At 39.7% G+C, this 26,711-nt stretch overlaps 1 protein-coding gene and 1 long non-coding RNA gene across 6 annotated transcripts; one reads left to right on the top strand and one right to left on the bottom strand.

The window, feature by feature from the left end:
* Nucleotides 1–16: 16 nt before the first annotated feature.
* On the top strand, nucleotides 17–12,637 carry LOC149918674 (uncharacterized). Of its 3 annotated transcripts, none has more exons than XR_016465261.1 (3): nucleotides 17–514; nucleotides 2,520–2,625; nucleotides 11,978–12,637. It is a non-coding gene; the product is annotated as an uncharacterized LOC149918674 (long non-coding RNA). The 3 variants fall into 3 exon arrangements; XR_016465262.1 differs by lacking the exon at nucleotides 11,978–12,637 and adding an exon at nucleotides 11,463–11,548; XR_016465260.1 differs by lacking the exon at nucleotides 11,978–12,637 and adding an exon at nucleotides 6,717–7,808.
* NDUFAF6 (NADH:ubiquinone oxidoreductase complex assembly factor 6) lies at nucleotides 8,819–26,299 on the bottom strand. 3 transcript variants are annotated; one of them, XM_031591026.2, is made up of 9 exons: nucleotides 26,124–26,299; nucleotides 24,262–24,361; nucleotides 23,241–23,363; nucleotides 18,704–18,760; nucleotides 17,160–17,262; nucleotides 14,800–14,933; nucleotides 13,099–13,200; nucleotides 9,481–9,537; nucleotides 8,819–8,962 (listed from the first exon to the last, which is right to left on the bottom strand). In XM_031591026.2, the coding sequence occupies exons 1-9, from the start codon at nucleotides 26,279–26,281 to the stop codon at nucleotides 8,834–8,836; spliced, it is 963 nt and encodes a 320-aa protein (XP_031446886.2). In that variant the 5' UTR covers nucleotides 26,282–26,299; the 3' UTR covers nucleotides 8,819–8,833. The 3 variants fall into 3 exon arrangements, with proteins under 3 accessions (XP_031446886.2, XP_031446888.1, XP_031446887.2); XM_031591028.2 differs by having other exon boundaries at nucleotides 24,258–24,361; nucleotides 26,124–26,264; XM_031591027.2 differs by lacking the exon at nucleotides 13,099–13,200.
* Between the last annotated feature and the right edge of the window lie 412 nt (nucleotides 26,300–26,711).

Below are 26,711 nucleotides of genomic sequence, written 5' to 3'. Positions count from 1 at the left end.
CGGGCGGGAAGCGCTGAGGAGCGGCTGGGAGCTGCGCGGCCGGGCGCTGCCGGCGCGCGGAGGGGGATCGGGGCACGAAAACATCACCCCAGTTTGGGTATTTATTCGAAAGCGCCTTTCCATTCTTTGCACGCCATCCAAAGTCAGCTGTCTGCAGCTTCAAGCACCGTTTTCTTGAAGCGAACGAAAAGAACTGTCATGTTCTTTTTTTTTTAATCAATCTCTATGTAAACATTTTGTAGCACACAGAAGGCAGTCGCTGACTTGTTTGAGTTTGAATATCTGCCAGGCAGCTTGGAAAAACGCGCCCCGGCCTGATAGTACAAACTGTACCAGAAACACCACAGAACTCATAAATACAGACAGGCAATAGCACAACTCCAACACTTTGGCATTAATCTCGCCCTGTGTAAAGGAAAGACTCAGGGCCTGCTGTGACATCGCTCCAGTGCAATGCCTGCGCTTTGAAAACCAGCCTGAGGGTCTGCCTAAGGAAAATCTCACAGGAAACACTGTGGGTTTCGCTTTCCCCATTTCACACTGCAGCCAATTGTTGGGCAACAGGGCAGGGTGACAGTTTTTCCCCATTTTCTAAAGGGAAAAAAAAAATAGTTAGACAGTGGGGCTTTCCTGTCGTAGCAACAAACTACTGAAATTTCCTAATTTCAACTGATTTTGTAAAACCTGGGACTTTTCACCGCTATTACTTCCTCACCGCCATTTGGAATTTGTTCATTTTGATATAGTCAAAAAATAGAAGGGAAAATAATACTTTTTTAAAAGTCACATAATGCCCCAAACAGATCTGCCCATTTTTGGATCTCAGGAGTGTAAGGAGTCCTGTTAACTCCACACCCTGTCCCCAGCAGTGACTACTAGTGGAGACTGAGGAAAAACACGTAAAAATAGAGCAATTTCCTATTTATCTTGTGAACTGAGCTGCTGTGAATACACTCCTCTAAGAGACACCAACTGATAACATTTCACACAGAATCACAGGATCAGAGGGGATGGAAGGGACCTCCAAAGCTCATCTAGTCCAACCTCCTGCTAAAGCAGATTTCCTACAGCAGGTCACACAGGGAGGCATCCAGGCTGGTTCTGAATATCTCTAGAGAAGGAGACTCCACAATTTCTTTGGGCTCTCTCACCCTCATATTTATCTAATTCATTTAATTCCTTTTTTTTCCCCCTTCATAATATCACATGCAAATGTAATTATTAGTTTAAAATTCATTATTTGATGATTGAAGGAAAATACATATTATCTAGGAAACATATGCTACTATAATTTTACTCCCATCTACTTCTGTTCATTCTATAAGAGCCGGCAGTGTTTGTATTCTGAAAATTACCACATTGCTTGCTAACCTTTGATCAGTACTTCATGGCAAACTCACCATGGCCAATTAATGGGCTGGCCAGAGCCAGGGATGAACCACGGAAACTTGTGTTAATCATTGCTGAACACCTTGATCCTCTGAGGATTCAGGTCAGCAAGTATTCTAACTCAGTCAGGTCAAGGTGGGATTAGAATTGTACACTTGCCATTAAAAAAAAAAATTCATTGTAAAATAACCACAGGAAATACCTGAGTGATAAATAAGGATCCGCACACTATTTTAATGGAGCTGTATTTAACATAAAATTGATAAACAGTGATTATTTTTTGCATGTAACATTAATGAGAAGAGGCATTTAAAAGAAAATCTGATGTACTCAGATACAATTCTTCTTATACATTTCATCTTTTAAATAAAAACGTACATGAATATATGGGCTTTCTTTTTTCCTGTGAAAAGACATGACATTCATCTCTTTCATATGATAAAAAGACCAGTAAAACAGGACCACCTGTAATTTTAGATAATTGTAAAATAATTTCTGTAAGGCCACATTAATAACATGGATTTTTCTACATTAGAAATCTTCAATTTTTTTTTTCCAAAGCTTTGAAAATTACATAAGCTACTGTTGCTTAGTGAAGACCTTGTGCCAATGCATTACTGTGAGAGCCAGTGTCTTTATGTGTACAACAGAAACTAAACTTCAGGAATCAAATTCAAGACCTCAGACTGATTTCCTACTTACCTCAGTTAAAATTGCTTAAACATGTTCTATACATTTAAACCCTAGTCATGGACTACAGCTCAGAAGGTATTTGTAATTTTTGTCTCAGGTTTTCGGTTGAGCTACTGCCATTTATAAACATTACAAGACTTTAACACCTTAGCCTACCCTAAAAGCCAAAAATCGCAAACTGATCTGTTATTTCTCAGCTGAGATCAAGATACACTCAATGCAGGATTTTTCCTTCTTCCCTTCTGTTGTACTTACCACACAGATGAGACGCAGCAAACACTATCTGGCACCAAATCTTAACAAATAACACAAAGGCTCAAGCCATGCTCGTTTTTTGATGTATTGTCTCTCTGGCCTGTTAACAGGAAGGGATCACTGTTTTTGAAAGAATAGTTTCTCACCATTGCTAACCATCTGTATATTCAAAATCTCTTTAGAACCTGAGGACAACTTCCTATCAGTCAAGGGAAAATCCACCATCTGTGCTGCATTTTCGTATGCTAAAGAATTCATCATAACCAAGAGAACGCCCTCATGTTGAAGGTATGAAAGAATTTGGCAGAGAAGTAGAAATAGCAAGCAAGACCTTTCTCTAAAAATAATGTTTATAATAGAAAATAATGTAAACACAGAACAACCTTTCATTCATTCAGTGTTCATCCCATCTCTTCCAAACAGCATTCTTTTTCCTCAGTTTACACAGCCAAAGTGCTAGCCAACAGCCTGAGAAGGAAGGGCTCAGGAGCTGCATCAGAAATAACTGTTTGTTTCCTAAGGATCAGTGTGTCTCATTGTGACTCTTTAAATATTCACGTTATTTCTGGTGTCCACTTTCATTAACTAACTCAAAATGATTGATTCTAAACTTGCTCTATTGAAATCAGAATATGATTCTTCACCCCTTCTAAGAAATTAATCTGATAAGATAGAGTCCTTAAGCAGAAAGCTTCAGTGGGTCTTGAGTTTTTTACTTTCTGGCTTTCCAAGTCCCATAATAGCAGAGTGTTTTTACAGTTCAATGTGTATTATCTTACTAAAAGATTAAACTATACGATTTGTAAATATACAAATCATATAAATTTGTCAGGAGTCTGGCATCATGAAGCATTCTGCAAAACACTGAAGGAATCTGGTCCCATGTGTTCGTTTCTGAATAAACCATATGCTGAAATTTGGAATTCCATTCTTAAAGCGTTCTGTTCAGGGCTATGGTTTGTGAGGATGAACGCTTCTTTGTGTTTCATTTGGACAGAAACAGGCAATAACTCAACTAAAAAAGTGTGAATGGCCTGTAGGGTGCTTTTACATCTCCTGACATTAGAAGATAATAAACAGATGTATTTGCTGTATTTGAACCTTTGGGGGTTTTGAGCAATGATAGCAGTGTCTGACTGTGGGTTGGCAGGAAAGGATTTTCAGACCTCTATCCCTCCAGCAATGATTTGCAATAATGCTTTCCAGCAGACTGAGATCCAGATCTCAGAAGCACATAAACACCCAACTCCCAGTCTCAGAAGAAGACACCAAAGCTTCATGCTCTCCTCTCAGAAGTGGCAAATCCAACCACCAGCCCTGTACAGTCATCTCCCTCTTTCCAAATGAGCTGCAAATCCTGTGCTGCATTGTGGAGTAACACCAGTACAAAAAGCTGTCACACAGAGAACCCCAGTTACATTGACAACAGCTTCATATTAGCTGTCTCCTGGCAGATATGGCATCCTCTGGCATAGTGAGGGCTTGAAAGGGCTCCAAGCTAGGAGGGAAACTGGTGGGGGTCTTCGCTGCTGAAATGCTCCTGAAGGAGTGTAGCCACAGCTGTATGCTGTGAAAGCCCATGCTCTCAAGTCCTCAGCAGTAGTATGCCTTATATCCAGATCCTGCATGATGTGCTAATGAGATAAACAGTGTACTACTGAGACTGGGACAGCTCTGAGCCCACCCAGAGACACAGCTCCAGGCACCTTTACAGACAGGGTCTGCAAGGATTAGCAGCAGCCGTTATGCAGCAGTTATTTGCATTGCGGTTTCAGATGTATGGGATGAATTGCTGTTCTGCCATGCATTAGTTGCTCACATCCTTCACCTGCACTACACAAAAAGCTGTATTATTTGCATGCAGGCAGACCTCACAAAACTTTCACAGCTACAGTTCAGATCTCTAATTTCTGAAAATTGCAGCCATTATTAAACCCCTTACACACTGCCACATGAGCTCAGCCCCCCTAGAGGGGTTTTTGCACGTTTGTTTCTTTGAAGCTGGAGTGAAAATAACTGAGGAGGCTGACTGAGGCTGGGAATCTCGCAGACTTGTACAGAGTGAAAATATCAGCTCACCTTTACTGCAGCTGTTTTGGTTAGGAGGGACACTGGACCTCTAAACCAGAATGCCATACACAAGCACTCTAAAGGAATGAGGTCCTTGTAACACTGGAGAAGCCTGACAGTGACAGCTCAACTGTTTTTCCCTCCCCCTCATTTAATTTTATGCTTATTTAAGCATGGCAATCTAAATAGCCACGGATGCCCTAAACCCCAGTGTTTTGCTCCGCCTGGGGTAACTAAAGAAGGTGTGAAATTACAAAATCTAAGCTTCCACACTTCAGCCTTAATTGATTACATGCAGTAATAAGTCAAGAAACAGTATTTGAATACACTCTGGTAAAACTAAACACGTGCTCTGAATTTTTAACAGTTTGGAGGGGTTTGTTTTGTTTTGTTTCTTAAAACTATGAACTGAATGAAGTCCAAACAATCCCCCCACCCTGGCCCCAACGTTTTGGCTTTAATTCCCCAGACTACTGTGATGCTAATTTAATACAAGGACAACTCAATTAGAGCAAAAGTAAGGAAAATGTAAAGCTTGAACAGCCTGAATAGGAAAGAGTTGTGCTCAGCATAGGACACACAGGGCAAAATTATCCTTAGCTCAGCCTTCAGTACAGACAGCTGCTCCTAGACCTTATAGCACATTACACACGAGCAGCTACCATTTACAAGTTGCTTTCCGCTGTCAACTTGCAAAAGAAAGATCTCAACCACTTATTATTGCACAATTAAAAGTTTCACAGCTGATAGTCAGCCACATTGTTAAAAAGTCTGCACTTAGAGCAAGGTTCACAAAAGCTGAAAAAAGGTGAAAATGCTTGGGAAAGAACAGGTGTAAATTTTAGGAACACACAACTGCCATCAGAAAATGGAATTCTGAGAACATTCAGCATAATGCTACATCCTTTTTTGTAGTCCAGGTCTTACCTGGCACGGGAACAATATGAAAACAAAATCCTCATTATTTTGGCACAGATTGCTCATAATCATCTAAATGGATCCTCTCTTTAAAAACATTTTTCTTAATGAAAAACATTAAGAAAAATGCAAAAGAGGAAGGGTGTGTAGCATCAGAGAGGATCATAAGATGCAAATATTAACGTGCAAAATTCTGAAGGTCTGAGAGAAGTGGGTGCAGTCCGGTGGATGTAAATCTCAAACATGATGGAGATTTTAGCATTTTTCCCTAAAATCTTTTGTTTTTTACTCAAGTTAAGCTGGAAACAAACTCAACTGCAAACTCAAGATCACCGGTCAAGTGATATCTGATGTCAATTTGTTTGTTCAGCACTTTTGACTGCATAGTTTTTACATACTGCAGATAAGATGCAATCTGTTACAAACAGTACAATTACATTTTACAATTTTAAACCTAAAAGTCTAAGTGGAAAGAGACTCTGGAACACTCCAGTAAGTTACTCTGAAAAGAAAGATGAAAACAAAATTCAGTGCTTAACCAAAAGAAAACAAGTCCTCAATGATCAAATAGATGTGCAAGGCATCACGTATGGCTACTGAGGAGTACACCAGCAGCTAGACTGTTATTTTGCAAGAGCTAAATTAATTAAACATTATTCAATTAGGCACAGAAATTATTTTCAGACATGTAATTAGCAGCTAGTAACATGCTAGTTTTCTTCTGATATGAATGACTAGTAGATTAACACCACTGTAAGAAGATATTTTGTCAGATCCAACCAAAAAAGCAGGAGAGGATGCTTTTGTAGGATGCAGAATTACAAATCATCAGAACTGACAAGCAGAATTTCTCCTGTGGCACCAAGTGATATGAAGAAATAAAATGGGATAGTACTAGTGATAGCACTCATACTATAGCTACCTTGTTTGACAGGTGTTCAACACTCCCATTCACAGCTCAGTTTCTAAGGGCCAAATTTGGAACAGTCATCCAGAAAAGAAAACTGTTCCTTGAAGGATACAAATGAGATATCGGCTGCTTATTCAGGCAGCCTCCTATCACTTGCATTTCAAACTATTTTACTTTCTGAAGTCACAACTCTCTTGTGACTGAAATCATAACTTATATTCTGTTACTCCATATCTTGTTTACTAATTCACTGATAAGCTCCTCTCACCATGCTTACCATTCAGTGCATCACAGTTTTTTTTCTGCTTTAGAACAAATCAGTCCTTCCACTGCTTCCTTTGTAAGTACATTGTCAAGATTTGTTCCACTTCAACACCAAAGCAAAGAATCGGCCTTGTGGCTTGGAAGCAAGATATCACTGTAGCAACTCAATGTACTTGTTATACTGCCTGTTTTTTCTTCTTTTCCTCCTCCTCCACAGATGTTGAGTTACTGTACTATATTCCTGCCAAAAGTTAACTTTACAGGAGAGTGATTCCTTTTGAAAGTAAAGACGGGCTGCCTCCATTGTCCTGACTCAGCATGCTGGGAACAAAACAAGGACCAACTGCAGAAAGAGACATTTGTAATGCTTTCTCCAGAACATAAACACAGTGAATGTGCAGCTGGCCTGGTAGTAGCAACAGAGCCTAAGCCTTTGCTCTTAATTTAGCAGGAAGAGCTGTGGTGCCTGCAGTGGGAGAGAGGATTTTCTTTTTGCCAGACCCCTTTGCCCAATTCAATGCTAAGACAGAGCAGCTGAGTTGAGGACAGAGCCAATTAAAATTTTACTTTCAGAAAATATCCAGAGGACTCTTGATGCAGTATGTGCAGACTTTTATAGATTCAACTCAACCGTAACCGTTACACCTAATACAGAAAGCGAGATGATAAGCTGAACAAATTCAAAGAGAAATGTTTTACTCAGGCACAGGAAACTACAGAATTAACTAAGATCTACATCACAAACCAACTTCAAACATATATAATGAAACCACCAAATGAAGGATTTAACGTTGGGTTCCTGAGACTTCCACCACGCTTGCAGATTCTGTGGTTAAAAAAAGCCACCAATCTTCTCAGAAATGTGCTGCGTAGCATTGTACACCAAAATACAGGATGCTGTTATACAACCAAGCATCTGGAGAGATTAATTCTGATGAAAAAAATCTCTAGAATAAAAGCTATTTAATAGAATGAGGATGATGGCAGAGGAGACTACTGGATTTGTGCAACTGCATCAAGCTAGATGTTAGGAAGTATTATTTCGCTAAAAAACAAGTCAAGCAAGTATTCTGCACTTAAAGCTTGATCTTAAGAGATGCTGAGTACAAAGCTCCTCATAATTCCCCACCAAAAAAAACAGAGCAGTACATTTGCAGAAAGGGAGGACTAAAATGACCCAGCACATCCAAGAATGTATCTCTTAAGAGTATCAAAGAGAAAGAATTCAGTGGTACTACATAGGAGGGTGTCCTGAGAGACACAGTGAATGTGAACGAAGGGGCTCTCAGACCCATGTGGCACTGACAGCTATGGCTGATAACAGAGAGAGCAGGACGAAGACAACGCCAAGCTCAGAGCACAGTGAAAGTGCTTGGCTGAATTAGAAATAATAATCATGTAAGAGTTCTCTTCATCTGTTGCAAAGCTATTCTCCTACTACCCAGAGTCATTTCAAGTCACTTTAGGTTGGTATCAGGAAAAAACTTCACAGAAAGGGTTGTTAAGCACTGGAATAGGCTCCCCAAGAAGGTGGCTGAGTCACCATTCCTGAACGCGTTTCAAATCTGTTTGGATGTGGTGCTCAGGGACATGATTTAGCAGAGTGTTGTTAGAGTTAGGGTAGTATGGTTAGGTTGTGGTTGGACTTGATGACCTTGAAGGTCTTTTCCAACCTGAGCTGTTCTATGATTCTATGATTCTAAAGCTCAACTTCAACATTCAGTCAAATAATTTCTCTACTACAGCTCTAATTTTATCATTTTGAAGTGCTACATAAACACTAGGTAATTAAGAACACTGAAGATTTTCATGACAGTTTTCTTACATCCAAATATGCAGTCATTCTTCCAGCTATGAAGCATCATAGTGCAAAAAGTTTGCACTTTGCCCTAAACAGAATCGCTTAATTGATACACAATATATTTGCTGAAATGGCTTTACTGCTTTGGAGCACAAAGGCTCTCTTGGGAGTTGGTTTGGGGCTCTTTTTGTCACTAAGGTATAAACCGTTACAAGTATCCATTAGTACAGAATTTGTCCAAGAAGAACTCTACCATACTACTGTTATTACAGGAAAAGAGACATGGAAAGTAATCTCAGACAAGGACAGATGACTTGGCAGACGTGTGAAGCAGAGATATCAGCCTAGTATTCCAAGAACAAATTTCACTACTGCCAGCAGGCTGACAGCTACAGTTCATGCACATCCGCTATTTCCCATGAACAGCAGTTTGTACAATTTGCAGAAGTGTGAAGTCAGATCTTAACAATTCTATCAAGTTAAGTCATTAAAGAGAAAAAAAGCAGCAATCTGAACTTCATACTAAGAAAATTTTAATATGTTTTTTTCCAAGTTCTAATATATAAATACAATGGTAATAATGTATTCCTCTTTTGTAAGCTTGGATGAAATATATTGAAGTCCACTTTCCGTATGTTATATAAATAATCATCTAAAGCAACCTAGAAAAGAAAAGAAAAAAGGCTTAGTCCATACGGTGCACGCAGCTAATTGGGCATTAAATTTAAAGTGATACATGCAACCAGATTAGGAACTACAAAAAGGCTTGACAGTATGTCTGTTTTAGCAAGTGTAGTGTAACCATCACATTTGAAGAAAACATAAAAATCAACTTTTGAGAAGAGAAGCATTGTCTTTCACTACACCAACCAGAAAATGAATAAAAACAGACAAGATTTTGGCCCCTTGCATTAGAAAGGTTGTCTAAGAGTATAGACACTGCTAGAGAAGTTCTGTAGTTACAGAAAGAGTGAAAGTTTTGCTCAAATTGAGGTTCCACAGTAGTATCTAAATAAAGTCTTTAATAAGTTTCAGGTACTATGCTTTCCCGTGGACATATAAAGTATTAGTTAACAATTTTAATTAATTAGTTTAAGCTTCATTTGAGCCTCTACTTTTCACAAACATATTAGCACAAAAGTGAGGTCATCATTTCAACACTGCATGATATCACACTCACCGTATGGTAAAAAGCAGGATATGCCTTCACAGGAACTTTCTTACTGAAAGATCTAGCCTGAAAGCAAATGGGATAAGATGGGAAAGAAGCAAAAAAAAAAAAAAAAAAAAAAGTACTTATCAGAAGAGTTTAACACTTCAGATTAAATATAAAGTACTACATACAATGCTCAGAGCCAACAAAATGTGCTATTCTCTGACATGCTGAAACTATTACGTTTCACTGTGGGTAACCCAGCACCATCCCTCACTGTACACAAAAGTAATTATGCAAAAAATGTATTATGCTGGGAGATCCCTCCTAGAGTTCTTTAACCTTCTGACAACCTTACAGTTTGCATAATAATATAACAATGTCAATTAGCATCCCTCGGTTCCTGTAAAGTTCCAAGTTGCATCTGTTTTAATAAATATGACATCATATTTATTAAAATATGACACTATATCAAATAATTCTTTGCATCCCAAGAGACAGAACTGATGGGCCAGAAATGCATTTCTTTGAGTGGATTCTTTTGGGGCCGGTCTTACCATCAGTTCCAGAAGTTCAATTATGCTCTATCTATATTCACGGGACTGCAATATCTCAGTGCCTCAGGCCATCAGCGTCTATGTGTAAACACTGTAAACTAAATCACGGCTGAATCAACTCTACAGTTTAAATGCACATATAAGTCAGCTACAGCAAATCTTCCTGTAGGGCTTAATTATAAATATAGAATCCCTCCTTGTTTCATCTCTTCTTACATGCTAAAATAAAAAGCAAACAAAACTACTCTTCATAAATACTGGTGAGTATTTATGAATCTGTGTTAGTTTTCCATGGATCCTCTCAGATAACTGAGAAAATGTGGCTAAAACTTTAGTAGGGGAAAACACTGAATCTTTTCAGATGGCAAATTATTTTTAAACTCTAGGATGAAATTAATGTGCATACATATAAGAGGAAAATTACCTTCTCTGACCTAGCTTACTATTGGTATTTGTAAGAGCAAAGGAAAAAAGTAATCTTGCTTGATTGTCTTAACTCAGAGTGGGTCTGCATGACTGCCACTTAGAAAGCACCTGATCTTCCCTGGCAAACTGATGTACCATAATCGAGATAAAGGCAAAAGGCCAAAAGGAGACCTCCTGGGAAAACGCAGGAGATAGTGCTGAAGACAAAGACGAGGAACAAGTAAAGATTGCTAACACATTTCAAAGGGCTGTGTGGGACTGACACAGCACCTTTATCATATGCTTTTATTCTGATAAAACACAACGTTGCTAAAGAAAACCACAATCTTCATTGTCTTACTTTGCCCTCTGCTGGTCAGCGGTCACAGTATCAAAAAGAGCTGACCATGCTTCAGAAACTTCTCTCACAAGATTAAGTGCCATTTTACTACAATATACTTCACATAATATCCCCTTATTTAGCATTTTCAGATTGTTCCTTCTGACTGTGAAATAGGCATAACAACTGTTATCCTTATCCTCCAAAGCATGTGCGGCTCATGTAAATTCTCTGACTGTTAAAACCTCCGCAGGTTTAAGCTTCACCACTCCCTGTAACTCTGAACAAGTCAGAGGATGAGTGGTTGATAACATACTTAAGCAAAACAAAATGGCAATTTTATACAGGAGAACTGGTGCATTTAAAGGCACTAACCCACTACATTTATCTGAAGTCTTGAGATATCATCCATTAGGGGAAAAAGTATCTATATCTTATACAAAGACTCTCTGATTATTAAGGAGGCTAATACCCTATTATTACTGCCTCTTACTGCCAATTTCAAGTAGTTCAAACACTTCAGAAACTCTCTATTGCCCATTTTTCTTCATGGATGATGATACAGTTTGGTAGTGTGTATTAAGAGATTTTTTTTTAAAATTAAGATTATTAAAAAAGCAGGGTAGAAAGCCAAGACCAACACAGAATTGAATAAAATGCTAGCATTGCCCTAACTTGGCTTCCTTCTGTTCATGTTTTCTGCACAGCCTCCAATGACATGATCGCATGGCATATTTTCCACAGAGCTCTCCCAGTGCATAACATGGGCAGGACTGTAGGAATGGGGTAGGGAGGAAACAGGTAAGGTTCTGACTGCTCACTTCAGAAGGAGTTTGACATGGAGGGATGGGAGCCAGGGGACCACCACAGTGAAAGTGGTCACACGGTCACTTTATTTGAAAAGTTCTCAAGAGATGAATTTTCTCTCTTTGCTTCTTTCCCAAAGTTTTCAGGCAACACCAGCAACAAAATTTTAAACAGCTGCACAATAAATACACACTGCTCATTTTCTATACCTGCTGTCACTGATTTGAGGCATCACAGGCCAAACTCTTAAGCGTTTTTGTAATGACAGCTGCAACCTAGCAGGTTTCACGCCCTGTACATTGCAGGTAGTAGAATAGGGGAAAATAAAAGAAAAAAAAAAATCTTGCTTGAACATTGATGTGGGCAGTTTTGACCTTCCATTTACTTTACCTTTTTCAATCTTTTCAATTAACAGTCTCCTTGGGAGCAAGACAACAAAAACTGAGATATCAGCTGAAACAGCATGAAGAGCAATACATCTAATACAAGTTATAAATAGTCTGTATTAAAAATAAAGCCTGAAGCTACATATTTTTGATCCCTAAAAATTAACCAGCTAACCAACAACTCACAGAACAAACCAGGGATGCCTTATTTTACCTTCAGAAAAATGAAAATTAAGAAGGGCTCTCCTGCCTATATTGCAGAAAATACTTTGTGATTGGCTAACATTGTAATTGAGGATTATATTTGTGATGCAAATGCAGAGAATTTCAACATTTCCTTACTTTGAAGCAGTATCTTTTCAGATTCTGTGTTTGATACAATATTCAAAGTACACATGTACATGTACTGCTGACAAAGAAAACTCTTTACAGTGCTTCCTGCAAGTTTTATTTTCCAGATAAAGGCAGACTAACAATGCACTGCTGATGAAGCATTCTTTTGCTTTTTGCATCAGGTTCTGAGTGAAGCTAAAATAAGAGCATTTATTTAAAAAAAAAAAAAAAAAAAAAGAATGATGCAGGTCTTCAGAATTCATTATCTACTGCTCCAAGCAAGAAGCACCATTCCTAATGCACTTGGCTGTGAGCCCAAAAAGAAATAAACAGAAAACAACAAAACACATTTCCCAACACAGTTCTGAGCATGTCTGGTCACACTGAGGAATGAATTCTCCCCTCCCAAATATTAACCAGCAGTTGGAGCCAAATTGCCCTGCTCTCCTGCTATGCTGTGAGGTACTATACGTGCAAGTCCTTCCTATGTTGCTGATACCATTCTGGGTCATTCTTGCACTTATAATAGTTTGCTCAAAGTTTCTCTCCCAGTAATAAGGCTTTTAAGCAGTACTTAAGCATATATGCAACTGTAAGAAAACTGTCTGTCTCCTGTACCTACAGATAAATGTAATATCCATACAGAAGTAGCTGTAAAATACCTAAAGGTTTGAAACTTCTCTCAAAGCAATTTAGGTTAAAATATCTGAAATAAAGCATGCAGGTATAAGACCTCTAACAACACATTCACAGTGCTTTGTAAAGGACAGCATCGACTATGTTTATCAAAAGAAAGAAAGGGGGAAAGGAATCTCACATGTTCTAGGTGAATATGGGCCTGGCTGGCAATGTCATAAATTACATCTCTCACATTTTTCTCTTGCTTGCATCTTATGAAATCCTCTTGTGAAACTCCATGCTAGACATAGGAAGGAAAAGCAAGAAGTAAAAAACTCTCAACAAATATCACATTTCCATTTTAGCTTCACAAAAGATAGGAAAATTCAAAAGCCTGTCCAAGCAACCAAACTGTTGACATAAGACTGAAAAAGTCCAAGTGTGTTCTGCTGCTGCCCCTCCCTACAACTCCTCTTATTAATTTTTTTTTTTTTTTTGTCAATTACTTGGAAAACAATTCAAGAGAATAAAAAGAACATTTGAAACTGACTCTCTGCATGGACTTGTTCCCTAAAGCCACTGCAGTCAGACAGACAACCGTGTTAGGCTTTAAAGTTTTGGGAAGTTATACCAACTTAAACATACTCCAAAAAAACAGTAGAAAGTGCAACAAAGCCAGCAACAGTTAACACAGAAGCCATGTTAACCTTGGGATTGGCAATGCTAGGTTTGCAAAATAAAAACATTAAAAAAGCATTCTCTGACTGCAGTAACCAGGAAGATAAAATACAGTACATTCAGAACTGCACCAGTTTCCTGTTCTTCTGAACAATGTTCAGACATGAAAACTGTGTATAGTAGGCAAGTGAGCCTCCCAGAAGTACAGATTCAAGAACAACTCTGCTTGCCTGCAGCTGAGATGCTTACAGAGAAGGGACAAAGCTGTTAGCCTATCCCCTGATCTTTAACTACGCACTTTCACTGTACAACACCTTCCAAAGCAGGGATGACTGAATTTTCAGCCTGCAGCTGAAAGCCTAAAACGTTGGAAGGTTTCACATACCATCCAGTCCCAGAAGTGCTGAAAGCAAGGAGCAGCTTCTTCCTGCAGTCCCATAAACCTGACCTACATTAGGGTCTATGCCTTTCGCAGACTACTTAAATGACTAAACTTCAAATCAAAACTTTCGACTGCACTGAAATTACATACAGTAAAGACTACAAGTGCCTTAAGCATCACCATAAAGACACAAACTTCGCTCAAGCATAAGAAGAACAGCATTAACATTTTAAAATACAGACTAGAGATAAAGGAGTAACTGCTGCCATGGCTACAAATCTAGCCAGAGAACATTAATGAAAAAATATAAGCTTTAATTCCAGTTTACCCAAATTGAAAGAGCTACTAAGTTTCAATGCAAACTAGGTGTACAGTTCAAACCGGAGAACTATATGCCATCTCACACAGCAATATATGGAAGGTATGGTTATAGCTATCAATTGTGTAAGACCAAAAAAAGAAAGAAAGGAATGCCAGAACATTTATAAAAAGGTAATGTAAAGAGAAATGTGAGAAGATTGTTCAGAAGTCCCCATTCTGCATGTATATTTCTACATTTTAACAGAAAAGTTCCTGAAAGATGAAATGCTACCAGATTTAACAAAATATTAGAAAATGGGGAAACAAAAAAAAAAAAACCACAACATTCTGTTTTTTCTTGAGGGTCATTCCTCTCACTTTGTATCTATAAAACCAGTGGGCTGCAGCAGAAACCACAGCACAAAGAAAAGAAAAAAAAGCGTGCTGTTTCTGTGCTAATAAAGTACAAACTCCTACCTAGTGTTGAGAGATGCAGTTAGATACCACATTGTTCAATTCAAGGTAACTTGTTTCTCTTACCAACATACAAATGTCCATGGGCAGAAAGACCTTTCGTCTTGTACAATGATATGGAGTAGCTCTCAAACAGGTAACAATGCCCTGTGCTTTCCCAATGTGACTGGCTGCGTGGTCAGCATGGACGTCCTTCACACCTGAAATGGCAGAAAATAGCATGTCTTACTGTCAGGCCTTTTAAGGAGTTTTCTCCCATGTGTACTACAGTCATATTTAAGGAAAGCTAACAAGTGTACTGATGCATTACAGAACTGCTTATGTTCATAACCTGCCTTGAGACCTCACCTCAGAGATGCAAAGCAGCAGGGAATACATTGATTCCTGTTCAGATACTATCCATTGCTACAGTGCCATTTACACTGGCATACCTTCTTTCAGGATAGCAACATTCCAAGAACAGTTTGCCCTGCCAGAGAAATCATTCAAGTGTGAGATTCCTGACTAGCATTAATGCTTACAGCGTGGTTTCACCCATTAGCTGCAGCTGATTCAGCAGTGTCCCGAAGCCAAGGAGAATGGCCATATGCTTCCCCCATATGTCTGCCACCTCCCTCGTGCTGCCAGGGGTAATGAGATAGCAGCATGGTAAACCAGTACAGCTAACGTTAGTTCCTGCCTGGCTACTAACTGAAACAAGAGGACGGTGACTGGGGTCAGCATCATCCTTCATGGCAAGACCATATAATATTGGCTCATACTGATCACAGGGCTGAACCAGGATAAAATGAAAATTTAAAGGAAAATAAGGAAAATTAAAATTCACAAAGTTCTAACAGAAGCAACGTTCCACAAAGGCAGAAATGAAGATACCAGATCAGTGAGCCTACCTGACAGCTGGAAACGATACCAGATAGCAGATTCATTGCCTGAGCCTTGCCTGGGTCTCAACCCTTTGGAAACAGTGTATACAGGCAGACTAGGTGGAGTTACTAAGGCAATGGTGGTAAAAAGCAGACTTTGGAAGATAAGTTTACAAGTCAAAATGAGCCTGACAAGAGAAGTAACCCAAAAATCAGTAGAATGAAGCAGCACTACTACAAGGAAAGATACACACTGCCTGGAGTTGGCAGGAGTAAAGAAGCCAAAAAACCACAAGAAATTTAGCAAAGAAGACTTGGTCTTTGTAGTATAGAAAAGACTGCTGATGAGAAATATATAGCCTATGTTCAATTAATTTCACCATTTTTGAAAGAAAACACAGGATAATTGCTTAATGTATAGCGAAGGAGATTCTTGCTTAGATATTCTGTTAAACTGTCATATTTAAGAGAAGTTAAACATGATAGGAAGCCACAGAAAATCTGCAGTCCCCACTACAGATTTCAAGAACAGGATCATCTGACTTTCAACTGAAGTGAGCCAAGCATCCTTCAGTATTAAAGACATTTCTCAGCATGGAAGACGATGATATTTTTCATAGTCCTACATTTCTACAATCAAAAGCTCAAAGACACTTGCAAGATTTCACCGAATCCTTACTGAGAAAGTAAATATCAGATGTTAAGATGTGGGTTCTTCATTTCCTCCTGAAAAGAATGTGCTACTACTGAAAAGAATTTCTACTACTCTTTTTTTCCTCTTTCAACTTCAGCTTTGACATTCCATCAGATGACTCTGATGTTGCAACTACAATATTCATGCTAAATATTATACTACTAATAAACAAACACCAGTCTTTTTACACCAAAGCTCACACAGGCAATAGTGCCATGATGCAACACACATCTCAAAGAAAATCATCCTCTTCTTCACTTCAAGTGAACAGTTCCTTTCCAATCTGTGAGTATTCTATTACACAACATTAGCTTTAAACCACAAGGATCATACTGTCTTTGTTGCCTTTTTTCTAGCTGTTCAATTATTGATAGTTAATCTGCTTTTAGGAAGGAGAGAGGATTCAAAGCCCAAGTTAGCAACATCACCAAGGGAAGCTTATAGGTTTGGAACTGTTTCAGAATAGCCAGTATATATCACTGCAGTAGAGAGCAATAGCTGCTGAATAACTACAGTGCTCTGTGTTCTACCAAGTGGAACAATCAGAAAACACAGTAAAGAGCTGAATTTACCATACTCCATAATAGAGGCAAGAAGAACAGAACAGTAGAAAACTACAATGAACTTTCTACTGAGTTGTCTTCTAAGGAAAGTATGTAGTTTTAAGAGAGCTGCAGTAAGATTCCAGGTTTATGTTTGAGCATTCAGAAAAAACCTCACACGAGAACTTCTACTGAAATGAAAATTGGGTGGAAAAAGTGTTGTTTTTTGCATTTTGTTGTTGTTGTTTTTGTTTTTTGCAACAATGATAAATATCATACCAGTATTAATGAGTCACCAACAAAATCTAAAAGTAGAAAAGCACCCACCCAGCATTTCCAGCGTGAGGTATAAGAGAGCACTCTGAGTGTTCTCAGCATACGTTTCAAGCTCCTGGATGTTACGGTATGCTCTATCGTCCAAATTCTTCTCCTGCAATTTGAACACAGAACTTCAGTAAAAAGAAAGAATAAAAGCTATTCGTGCTAGCTATTTGTTCAGATTAGCCTAATCCACTATTAGCAAGAAAAGGTAACATTAAGAGATATAAAAGGAAGTATATACTGATAGAAACAGGCACTGAAGCCCATAGCAATTCTACCACAAGTAAGTACATATAACCACAACCAATTACAACCTCTTGCAATGACAAATCAAGAGTTTTCAGAAAAAATGATGCTGCCAATAGAAAACATTTTATTGTATTCTTAACTATTAAATTGCCAGTTTTAATACTTTGTTAGCATCTGAAGAATGGAAAATAAACAAGAATATATACTTTAGAATATGCACACAAAACAAGGAAAAAAAAAAAATCCATCACACATATGAGTTTCAAAGTCAAATACAAACACTCCCCTGGAATAGAATTTCTGACATTATTCTTCCTGCCCTAGCGGCTTTTGTGGCTAAAATCTACCATATTTAATATTTAAAACTCTCAAGACTTTCATAGCAATGACACTGAAAGTAAGTGACCATCAATTTGCTCACAGTGTAACTTTATGAGATACCAGTTTCAGCAGCAAAGCTACTTCAAGGAATTCCTGCCCTTAGCCTTGCCCTTGTACCAGAGTTGGTATCAACATCACTACATCTGTGAAATTCTCTCTCGTTTTCTCCTCCTAAAGGGTGGGTATTTTTAGATCCATATTATCTTACAGCTCTGACTTAGAGCACTGCTTAGCACACAAGGGAGAAAAACAGTAAAGTATGGCAGAAAAGATCAGACAGGTTTCAGCCAATTTTGAGGTTTTATACCTGTGACTCATCACAAGATAAGGCAATTTAGGGGCAAAACTGACATGGTAATATGAGATGAAAAAGAACACAAAGATGTCAAGAGCAGGACTGGAATGGCATAAAAAGAGGCTGTCTATGAGATTTGCTTCTTACACAACTTCATTTCCATTAAAATGCAGTTTTCCAGAATTTTTAACAGTTATATATAGAGACCTTACTATTTAATCTCACCAGACAGGACTTCCCTCAGTTACAAACAGAAAAGCCAGGTGTAACTCACAATGGGCTACTACTATAGGTAACTACTTTAAATGAGAAACTAAGGTCTGCAGTATAAAAATGTGAGCACAGATACATTATCAGACCAGAGAACAAGAAGGATACACACTCACAAGCTCTGCTTTAAATTCTAAAGGGATTCTATTACCTTTTTGGCCAAGAAAAGCAGAAATTGTAAGAACATCAAGGGAGAATTAAAAGGAAATACAAAGTGCTCTTCGCAGGAGAAATACCATTGTCTGAAAAAAATGAATTACTTAACCATTGGTTTTACACACAAACACATAAAATTACAGGGAAAAAGTCTAATATGATTGAAAAGAGAATGAGACTTTGAATGGTAAATACTTACTCTTTCATCAATGATCTTCGTGAACCACATTTTAGACAAGTTATGCCTCTTAACTGCCTGAAAATTATATAAAAAATTGATGTTAATGTTTAAAAAGTAATGCAATATTGCATTACAACAGTTAAAAATATTTTTGATAGTACTTTTTCACAAGGACTGATTCAACTTTGATTCAGTGAATACAAAGTGGTAAGTTAATGAAAAAAGGAGAATCTTCAAATATAAAAATTGTCTAACTCGCATTTGCTTCAACTTAAGGCACACACACAAAAAATGAAATCTTGGATATCAATTAACTAAAAATATTCCTATAACAAAATATATAACATTGAATATTACAATTTGTGGATACTTAGTTGGGTTGTGGGTTTTTTTTTTTTGCTTTTATTAAAGCATTTCATATTCACACATCTGTATTCTGGTTCTTAACTTGCACTTGACTTGCTTACTGCAACTCTTCAACTTCTCTTCAATCCTCTTACCTACATCCATCCATCCATCCACGCACACACTTCTCCAAACCCACATGAATTCTGCAGACCATACTGTCAGCAAGACCATAATCATACACATAAATATTTACAAACAAAACTTATGGAGCAGATTTCTCATAATCTTCACCTTTACTGTTCACTATCTACTTCTGTACACACATTATATTTCTAAGTATTTTTTCAGGGTTTGATAAAACTAGGTCTTATCACTGATTCAGCTAATTGTGCTTTGGGGAACACCAGGTATGCAAAAAAGTGAATTCTAAGTTACATGTACACAACAGTTTGACTTCTCACTCATTCATCTGAGGAGCGAGTTGGCAAATAAAGTCCCTGAAACAGTCACAGAAGGTCAAGGTGTGACACTTTAACTCAAGCTCTGCTGAATTACCCTACTTATGTGTTACATCCATTTTAAGCTACCATCATTCAAGTAAGTTCTCATTTTTCAAATTCTCTCATTTTCTCCAAAAATAAACAGAGGACTAGAGCTCACTTTGCATCGGTTGAAAATGGATATACAGGTAAGAACAAATAGAACAAGGTTGCCAGCTAAGAGTTGAGCCATTCACAGTTCTAGAAATATTTTTACAGACTATTTATGTACTTTACTAGCACGCACAATTCTCAGAATCCAAATTTGAGTACTGTAGAATACACAAAATTTTTTGAAAAGTTTATCATAATAAATTAGTATTTCTGGAAAATCAGAACAGTCTGCATTCAAACTGAACGGTGGGAACAGAGTGTACTCAAAACATACTGTGTGAAAGGCATGCCAGTTCTGTTAACATGCTAGTTCTAGTAACAGCAGTACTTAAGAGCCCAGGTGTCTATTTCTAAATCTTACTTTCTCAGAACTGCAATGATATTCACAAAGATTTGCAAAGTTGCACTCTTCAAATAAGTCATCCTTGGGGTATTTGCTGAAATATAGAAGTTAAATCACATCTTGAGTGCAGAGGTCACCAGGACAGGTTGTGCTGCAGCTTATTACAGTGTTCTGCAGCAGTCAGAGGTAGCAGAGCTCCCAGAAATACTTTTAGACCTTCTCCCAACACCTTACTTCACAATCTATTCTGTTTGGATTGCCTTCTATCAATCTTCCTTCAGAGAAGTCACGTGTAAGGTCAAAGCTTACTATACAGATAGGCCAATTCTTTCTTCTACTTCAAAAACAGCTTCCTGTGTGCGAACAAAGCATGACTAGCAGTCATAGCTGGTAGAAAGAGCTGCAATTTATATCTGAACTATGTCTGTTGAAAGTTAATCTTTAGCTAACAAACATTTCTGCCCCACACTGATATACACATAAGCAGCCTGAAATTAGAAGTAGTGGAAAGAATACATACAATCATATCCAAAACCAACTTGTACCTAATCTACTCAGACAATTAAAAGTGAGGACATTTTCAGAAACAAAAATAAACTGCACAAAAGCAAGTTCCTCCTTGGAAAGGAGACAAGCATTTGTGGAGAAAACAATCCTGTTTCTTGGCAGTCTGCCATAAACTGAAACAGAAAGAGTAAAGAAAAAAAAATTCAAAGGCACAGACAGACTGACACGCAGAACTATCAATACTGCATTCTAATGTCTGTGTTAAAGATAGAGCAAGGGTGATATTTTAATGCCCATAATTCAGCAAAAAGGCTTGCAACATTTGCCAGTCTTCATTCTAACTGTATGGACATTTTGTTGTGGCAATGGCACGCTTTATAAGAGCTAAAGACATCCATGAATAGCTCTGCACCTCCTAAAAGTGACTTAATAACAGGTGTTCTTCCTTTATTTTACTTCTTGGCTTCACCTGCTTTTCCCTTACTTAAGCAAACAGTATCTTCTTTAAATCCAATTTTAACCCACGTATTGACAGAGGAACAAATGTTGACTTATGCTTTATTTCATACTTGAGGGAAGAACAACCAGGGACAGGCCACAGTTTCAGCACTTTCAACAATCATTCAAAGAAGATTTGGAAAGAACTCATTTTTGTGCTCTCAGAGGTGCAACGGAGAACTAAAGTTAAAACACTCCAGTCCCACAGAAGCTGCATTGTTCCAACATTACAGTGGGAGTTAGGGATTTTTAATGCAAAGAAAGCAAATGAATACTTAGATGAAGAGTCCGTATTTGTCTGCCTGCTTTTCAGCTGGTCCATACAACTAACTACCTAAGGGATCTACGTTAACTGTATTCAGCTATGCAGACTTAGACAAACTGCAGGTTTTCTGTCCAGGAGCCCAGAGATCCCCATTTTAAACACAAATTCTGATCTTACAGAACCTTTCAAGAAAGCACCTACTGTAAAGCTTCTAAGACTTGATGTGACCTGTGGCCCTGACCAACTAGCACCATACAGAGTTGCTATCTCTGAAGAAATTCAACATGACTCTGAAAATCTGATCCATTAGCTCTGACGTTCAACCTGCTCTAAGTGGGAACATGGTCTAGATGACAACCAGAGGCCCATACCAATTAAATTATTCTGTGATTCTACATTATGATCAAGGGGAGATCAATTTATAATGCCTTCAGTCATCTGATGAACTTCTCAATGGCAGCTCTACTTAGAAGTAAAAAATTTGTACAGAAATTTTTTTCTTCAGCCATGACCCGAAGAGGAACAGGTCTGTGGGCGTACTTAGTGAGTAATGTTCTGGTGCCTGCTAGAATTCACATACGGACGTCTTGGTAAAAATAAACGTCTAAGTTCACAAGTACATTTCCTGTTACTCAGCAGACACAAAAGGATCTGCACAGAATATCACATATAAATAGAAGTCATCAAGCAACCCTTTAGCAAGGAGAGAGGCTGTATGAAGATTCTCCCTGTTACTCAGTAACTAGGTATAAAGGTCTTGGGCTTTTTCTCATACAAAATTTGCTAGATTAACCCCTGTGCTTTGTCTCCTGTCTTTTTATAAAACTTGTTCTTCAGGCAGGACCAGCACTCGCTTAGGAAAAATACATTTGACAGTGGGATTGTGTGCACACTCAGTAAGTTGCCAACAGCATCACACTGTGTGGTGAGGTCAACATAGTGGAGGGAAGTGACAACCCAGGATTACCTCAACGGACTCAAGAGATGGACCCATGCAAACCGCATGGAGTTCAGAAGGGCCAAGTGAAAGGCCAAACAAATGGACTGGGACAATCCCAAACACAATACTGGCCAGGCAGAAAACTGCTTGAGAGCAACACTGCAGAGAAGGAATTGTGAGTTTTAGTCAGTGAGAAGCCCAGTATGAGTCAACTGTGCACCTGTAGCCCAGAAAGCCAACTGCACTGCGTTAAAAGCAGCATGGCCAGCAGGGTGAGGGAGGTGATTGTCTTGCTCCACTCCGCTCTCCTTAAACCCCACCTGCAGTACTGCATCCAGGCCTGGGACCCACAGCATAAGAAAGATGTGGAGCCATTGGAGAGAGCTCAGAGGAGCCTATGAGGACTCTCTAAGGGCTGGAGCACCTCTCCTACCAAAAAGCTGAGTGAGCTGGGCTTCTTCACTCCTTCAGAAGCGAAGGCTCCAGAGACACATTACAGTGGCCTTGCAGTACCTAAAGGAGGCCTTATGGGAAAGATGGGGAGAGGCTTTTTATCAGAGAAATGTAATGACAGAACAAGGGGTAATGGTTTTAAACTGAAAGAGGGAAGATTTAGATTAGACTTTAGGAAGAAATTCTCTACTATGAGAATGGAGAGACACTGGAACAGGTTGTTCACAGAAGCTGTGGATATCTCATTGCTGGAAGTGTTCAAGGCCAGGTTTAAGCAACCTGGCCTAGTGGGAGATGTCCCTGCATATAAGCAGCAGGGTTGGAACTGGATCCCATCCAATCAAAGCCATTCCGTGATTCTATGATTTCAACTAGGTCTCACCTAAATATCCCCTTCTCTGATTCTATTCTGTGATTGTAGATGGGAAGGTACCATACACGACCATTTACATTACGACATACACGACCTTTACATTAACTGTTTTATATAAAATAACACAGCAATATTTTCATTGAGCGAACTTCAAGATAACAAAGGCATATCTTACCCTCCAAAGTGCTATAGCAACTGGCTGATGTGGTGGGTTATTGCAGTATATATCTTCCACAGCTTTCCTCCAGAACTGCATTCGCATTAAACCTGTAGTCTTCTGAGTAATGGAGTCTTTAATCTAGAAAGCATACATCTGGAGTGAAATTCACAGCCTCCTTAAGGCACTATGGTCTGCCTCTACTGAAAAGTCAGACAGAGAACACGGACTAACTCACTAGGAAAGGGGCTCAGTTCTCAATTTGTTTACTCCTAATGAAATTTACAACCACTACAGAGAATAAATAAAAATGAAATCTTCACTACAAGGTGACTTGGGAACTCACAGAGTATAAGTCCAGGACAACTCCCACCTTGGCATTCTCAGGATAAGAAGCAGTGGTAACAGCAGTGAGGGAGGGAAGCACTATAGGCTGCCAGAAGCACAGCCCACAGAGACTTATCACAGGGTTGAGTAAGCACATATCTTGAACTGCTCTGCTTCCTTCTGGCAAGTGCCACAAACTTTTGTGGTTGCATTAGAAGTTTCTGGCCATCCAGCAAAGGTGAGAGACTGTAGCCACTCCCATACCACAAATCTCTAATTACAGACTTCTCTCTTAGTAGTATTTCCTTTACTGTGTTTCTACTAGCATCTGACTCCTTCATCCAAAATTTTGATGGGCTTTTTACAGATAGGGGTGTTAGCTACACTTTTCTAATTCACTCAGTGCATTTGAAGCAAGCACAGATGCAATCACATAGCAGATCCACAGACCACAGCCTGTTTGTTATCACATAATTTTGAAAATACAGAACAAAAAGAAGAGTCACAGTATCTATAAACGTGAACAAAATAAAGTGGGAGAGGCAATTTTCCAAGGCCCACTCAAAACTAGAAATTTGTACTAACTTCTTTTTTCATTGCCCTTTATAGTATGAAAAGTTAATCTCAGCAAATGCCAGCTGCTTGTTAAATAACAGTTCTGAAATTCTAAATTACACATTCCCAGAGTTCACAAATATATTTTAATACCTGCCTGAGCCAGTTCCACATTGAATGCTCTCAAGGCAAAAGCAGAGGTTCGAGATTCTGCAGGCAACAGCAGAGAACACAGGAACCCTTCATAGTCACGCTTTCTATAAAAGGACAAAAATAAAGGATATATTATTTATAGCTCCATGTAAATCAGGCATGCTATTGCTTAGTATAGGGCTCCTAAAATAGTAGCAGCAAGTTGCAGTTCAAAAGTCCAACTTTTCGCAAAAGCAGCACCTTTTAAGCTTATTTTGAAATAAGGCAAGCTCCAAGAGGGGGGAGTGCAATATGAACTCACAGTGCACCGCTCAAATCCAGATCTCAAGATATTTGGCTAAAGGCATGGAACAAGCTTGTGGAAGAACTGCAAACAGAATCCAGACTTCTGTTCTAAATACAAAACCACTTTTTTTTTTTTGAAAGACTGCATGTTGAAGCTGAACAGAAGAGCAATGGATTAACCATTACATTTTGGTTTATTGACAACTATACTAAAAGTATGAGAACTCTGGCACTTGCTGTCAATCTAAAGTGGTATACTTTTGTTTGGCCACTTGGGTGTGCCATTAAATGAAGAACAATCAGAATACAGGGAGAATGATTATAAACTACAAAATCACACATAGGTGTAACTACCAGAAACACTTAGTCACCTCAAAAATGCTAACTTTCTTGATTTGAGCAATATTTGTGTACTTTTGATAAGCTAGGAACATCATTCTTCAAGAGAACAAAGTAGCAACTCCCTGTTCTCAAGTTATGCCTTGAGAACAGAGCGGCAAGCATCAAGTTAAATATTTACTCATTTTCATGAAGTTTGTCCTTAAATGTACTCCTATTTCTCTTGAATGTGAGCTTAAGATAGCAAAAGCAAACCAGGAGGTAGTACTGGGGTTGCCACTTTTAGCATGAAACAAAAAGGAAATGAAATTTAACAGCCCCTAAATACACAACAGCTGATAACAAGCAAATACTTAGAGTTCTCATAATACTTGTGGAACTTGTGTTACAGCCCGATGCAAAGCCACAAATACCAAGAAAAAAAAAAGGCATCTCTGGATTTTAGCAGGTTTTTCGCCACATTTGTAATAGAATCACAGAATCATAGAATGGCCTGGGTTGAAAAGGACCACAATGTTCACAATGTTCAGCCTGGCCTTGAATGCCTCCAGGGATGGGGCATCCACAACCTCCTTGGGCAACCTGTTCCAGTGCGTCACCACCCTCTGTGTGAAAAACTTCCTCCCAATATCTAACCTAAGCCTCCCCTGTCTCAGTTTAAAATCATTCCCCCTTGTCCTATCACTGTTCACCCTCAGAAACAGCCGTTAATAAAAAATAAACGCATCAACCTCAGCTTAAGACAATTTCTGCACAGCATTATCAGCTCAAAACCTAGGAACTGTTTCTGAACAGGCTGTCAGAACACCCCGGCACTGTCCAACCTGGCCAGAGCTGTGAAGCTTACATGCCCCAGAAAGAAAGTTTTTATTGTAATAAATAAACGAGAGCTGCCTGCACCGCCTGAAGCGATTTATTTCTGTTCGACCCCCTCGGCCTTTTCGTTCCCCCCAGCCGCTGTGATTTCCATCTCGTATTTGAGCTACTGTCAACAGCAGCTTCAAGTCAACGACGTCAAAAGCACAAGCACACTTCATTTCACTCCTCTGAATGCTTGTGAGCTTTTATAAGCAGTCTGTTTTTAACAGAAAAAAAAAGAGAAAAAAAAAAAAAAAAAAGTCACATCCATCTTACCCGCCTCCCGCAGCCCATCTCCGGGCGGGCCGGGCCGCCCTCCCCACGTCGCCTCTCCCCACCCCCGAGGCGGGCTGGGAGCGGCCCGGCTCCCCGCGCCGCACTCACCGCAGCAGCTCGGCGCAGTACTGCGCTTCTCCGCCGGGCTCCGGCCGGCTCCATCCAGCCGCCGCCGCCCTCCCGCCTCGCGGCCACGGCCCCACCGCCCTCAGCAGACGGGGGAACGACGCGGGCCGCAACCCGCCCGCAGCCGCGGCGGCCGCCATGCTGCCCGCAGCGCCGCGTCGTCCCGCCCCCGCCGTCGGCCAGCCCCAGCCCACGGGGCGGCCCCTTCCTCGCGCCGCGCCGGGGAGCGCACGGATCGAGGGGCCGGCAGGCGGCGCCCGAGAACGCGCCATGGCGGCCCAGGTGTCGGGGGGCCGCGTGGCCTTTTGTTGTCCTGCAAATGGCCTCCGCCGTTGGTTGCTGCGGCGGGTTGAGCCGGGCGCCCCGCTCCGCGCGAGCCCCGCGTGTTGCCTCACACAGCGCCCGCTGAGCATGGAGGGGCGAGGTGATGAAATCTGTTCTTGCAGCAGTCCCAGGCTCTGCCGGGCAGTATTCACAGAAGGCCACTGCCGGGCAACGCAGCGCTGGTACCGCACACGGGATGAGGCTCGAGGGGAGACCTAGCGCTACACCGGCCCGCTGCCGTCCTAG

The sequence above is a fragment of the Phasianus colchicus genome, chromosome 3 (assembly GCF_987193195.1).
Source record: "Phasianus colchicus chromosome 3, bPhaCol1.hap1.1, whole genome shotgun sequence".
Taxonomy (NCBI): Eukaryota; Metazoa; Chordata; class Aves; order Galliformes; family Phasianidae; genus Phasianus; species Phasianus colchicus.
The sequence above is the reverse complement of the archived record's forward strand: the minus strand, read 5'-3'. Positions and strand labels throughout refer to the sequence as shown.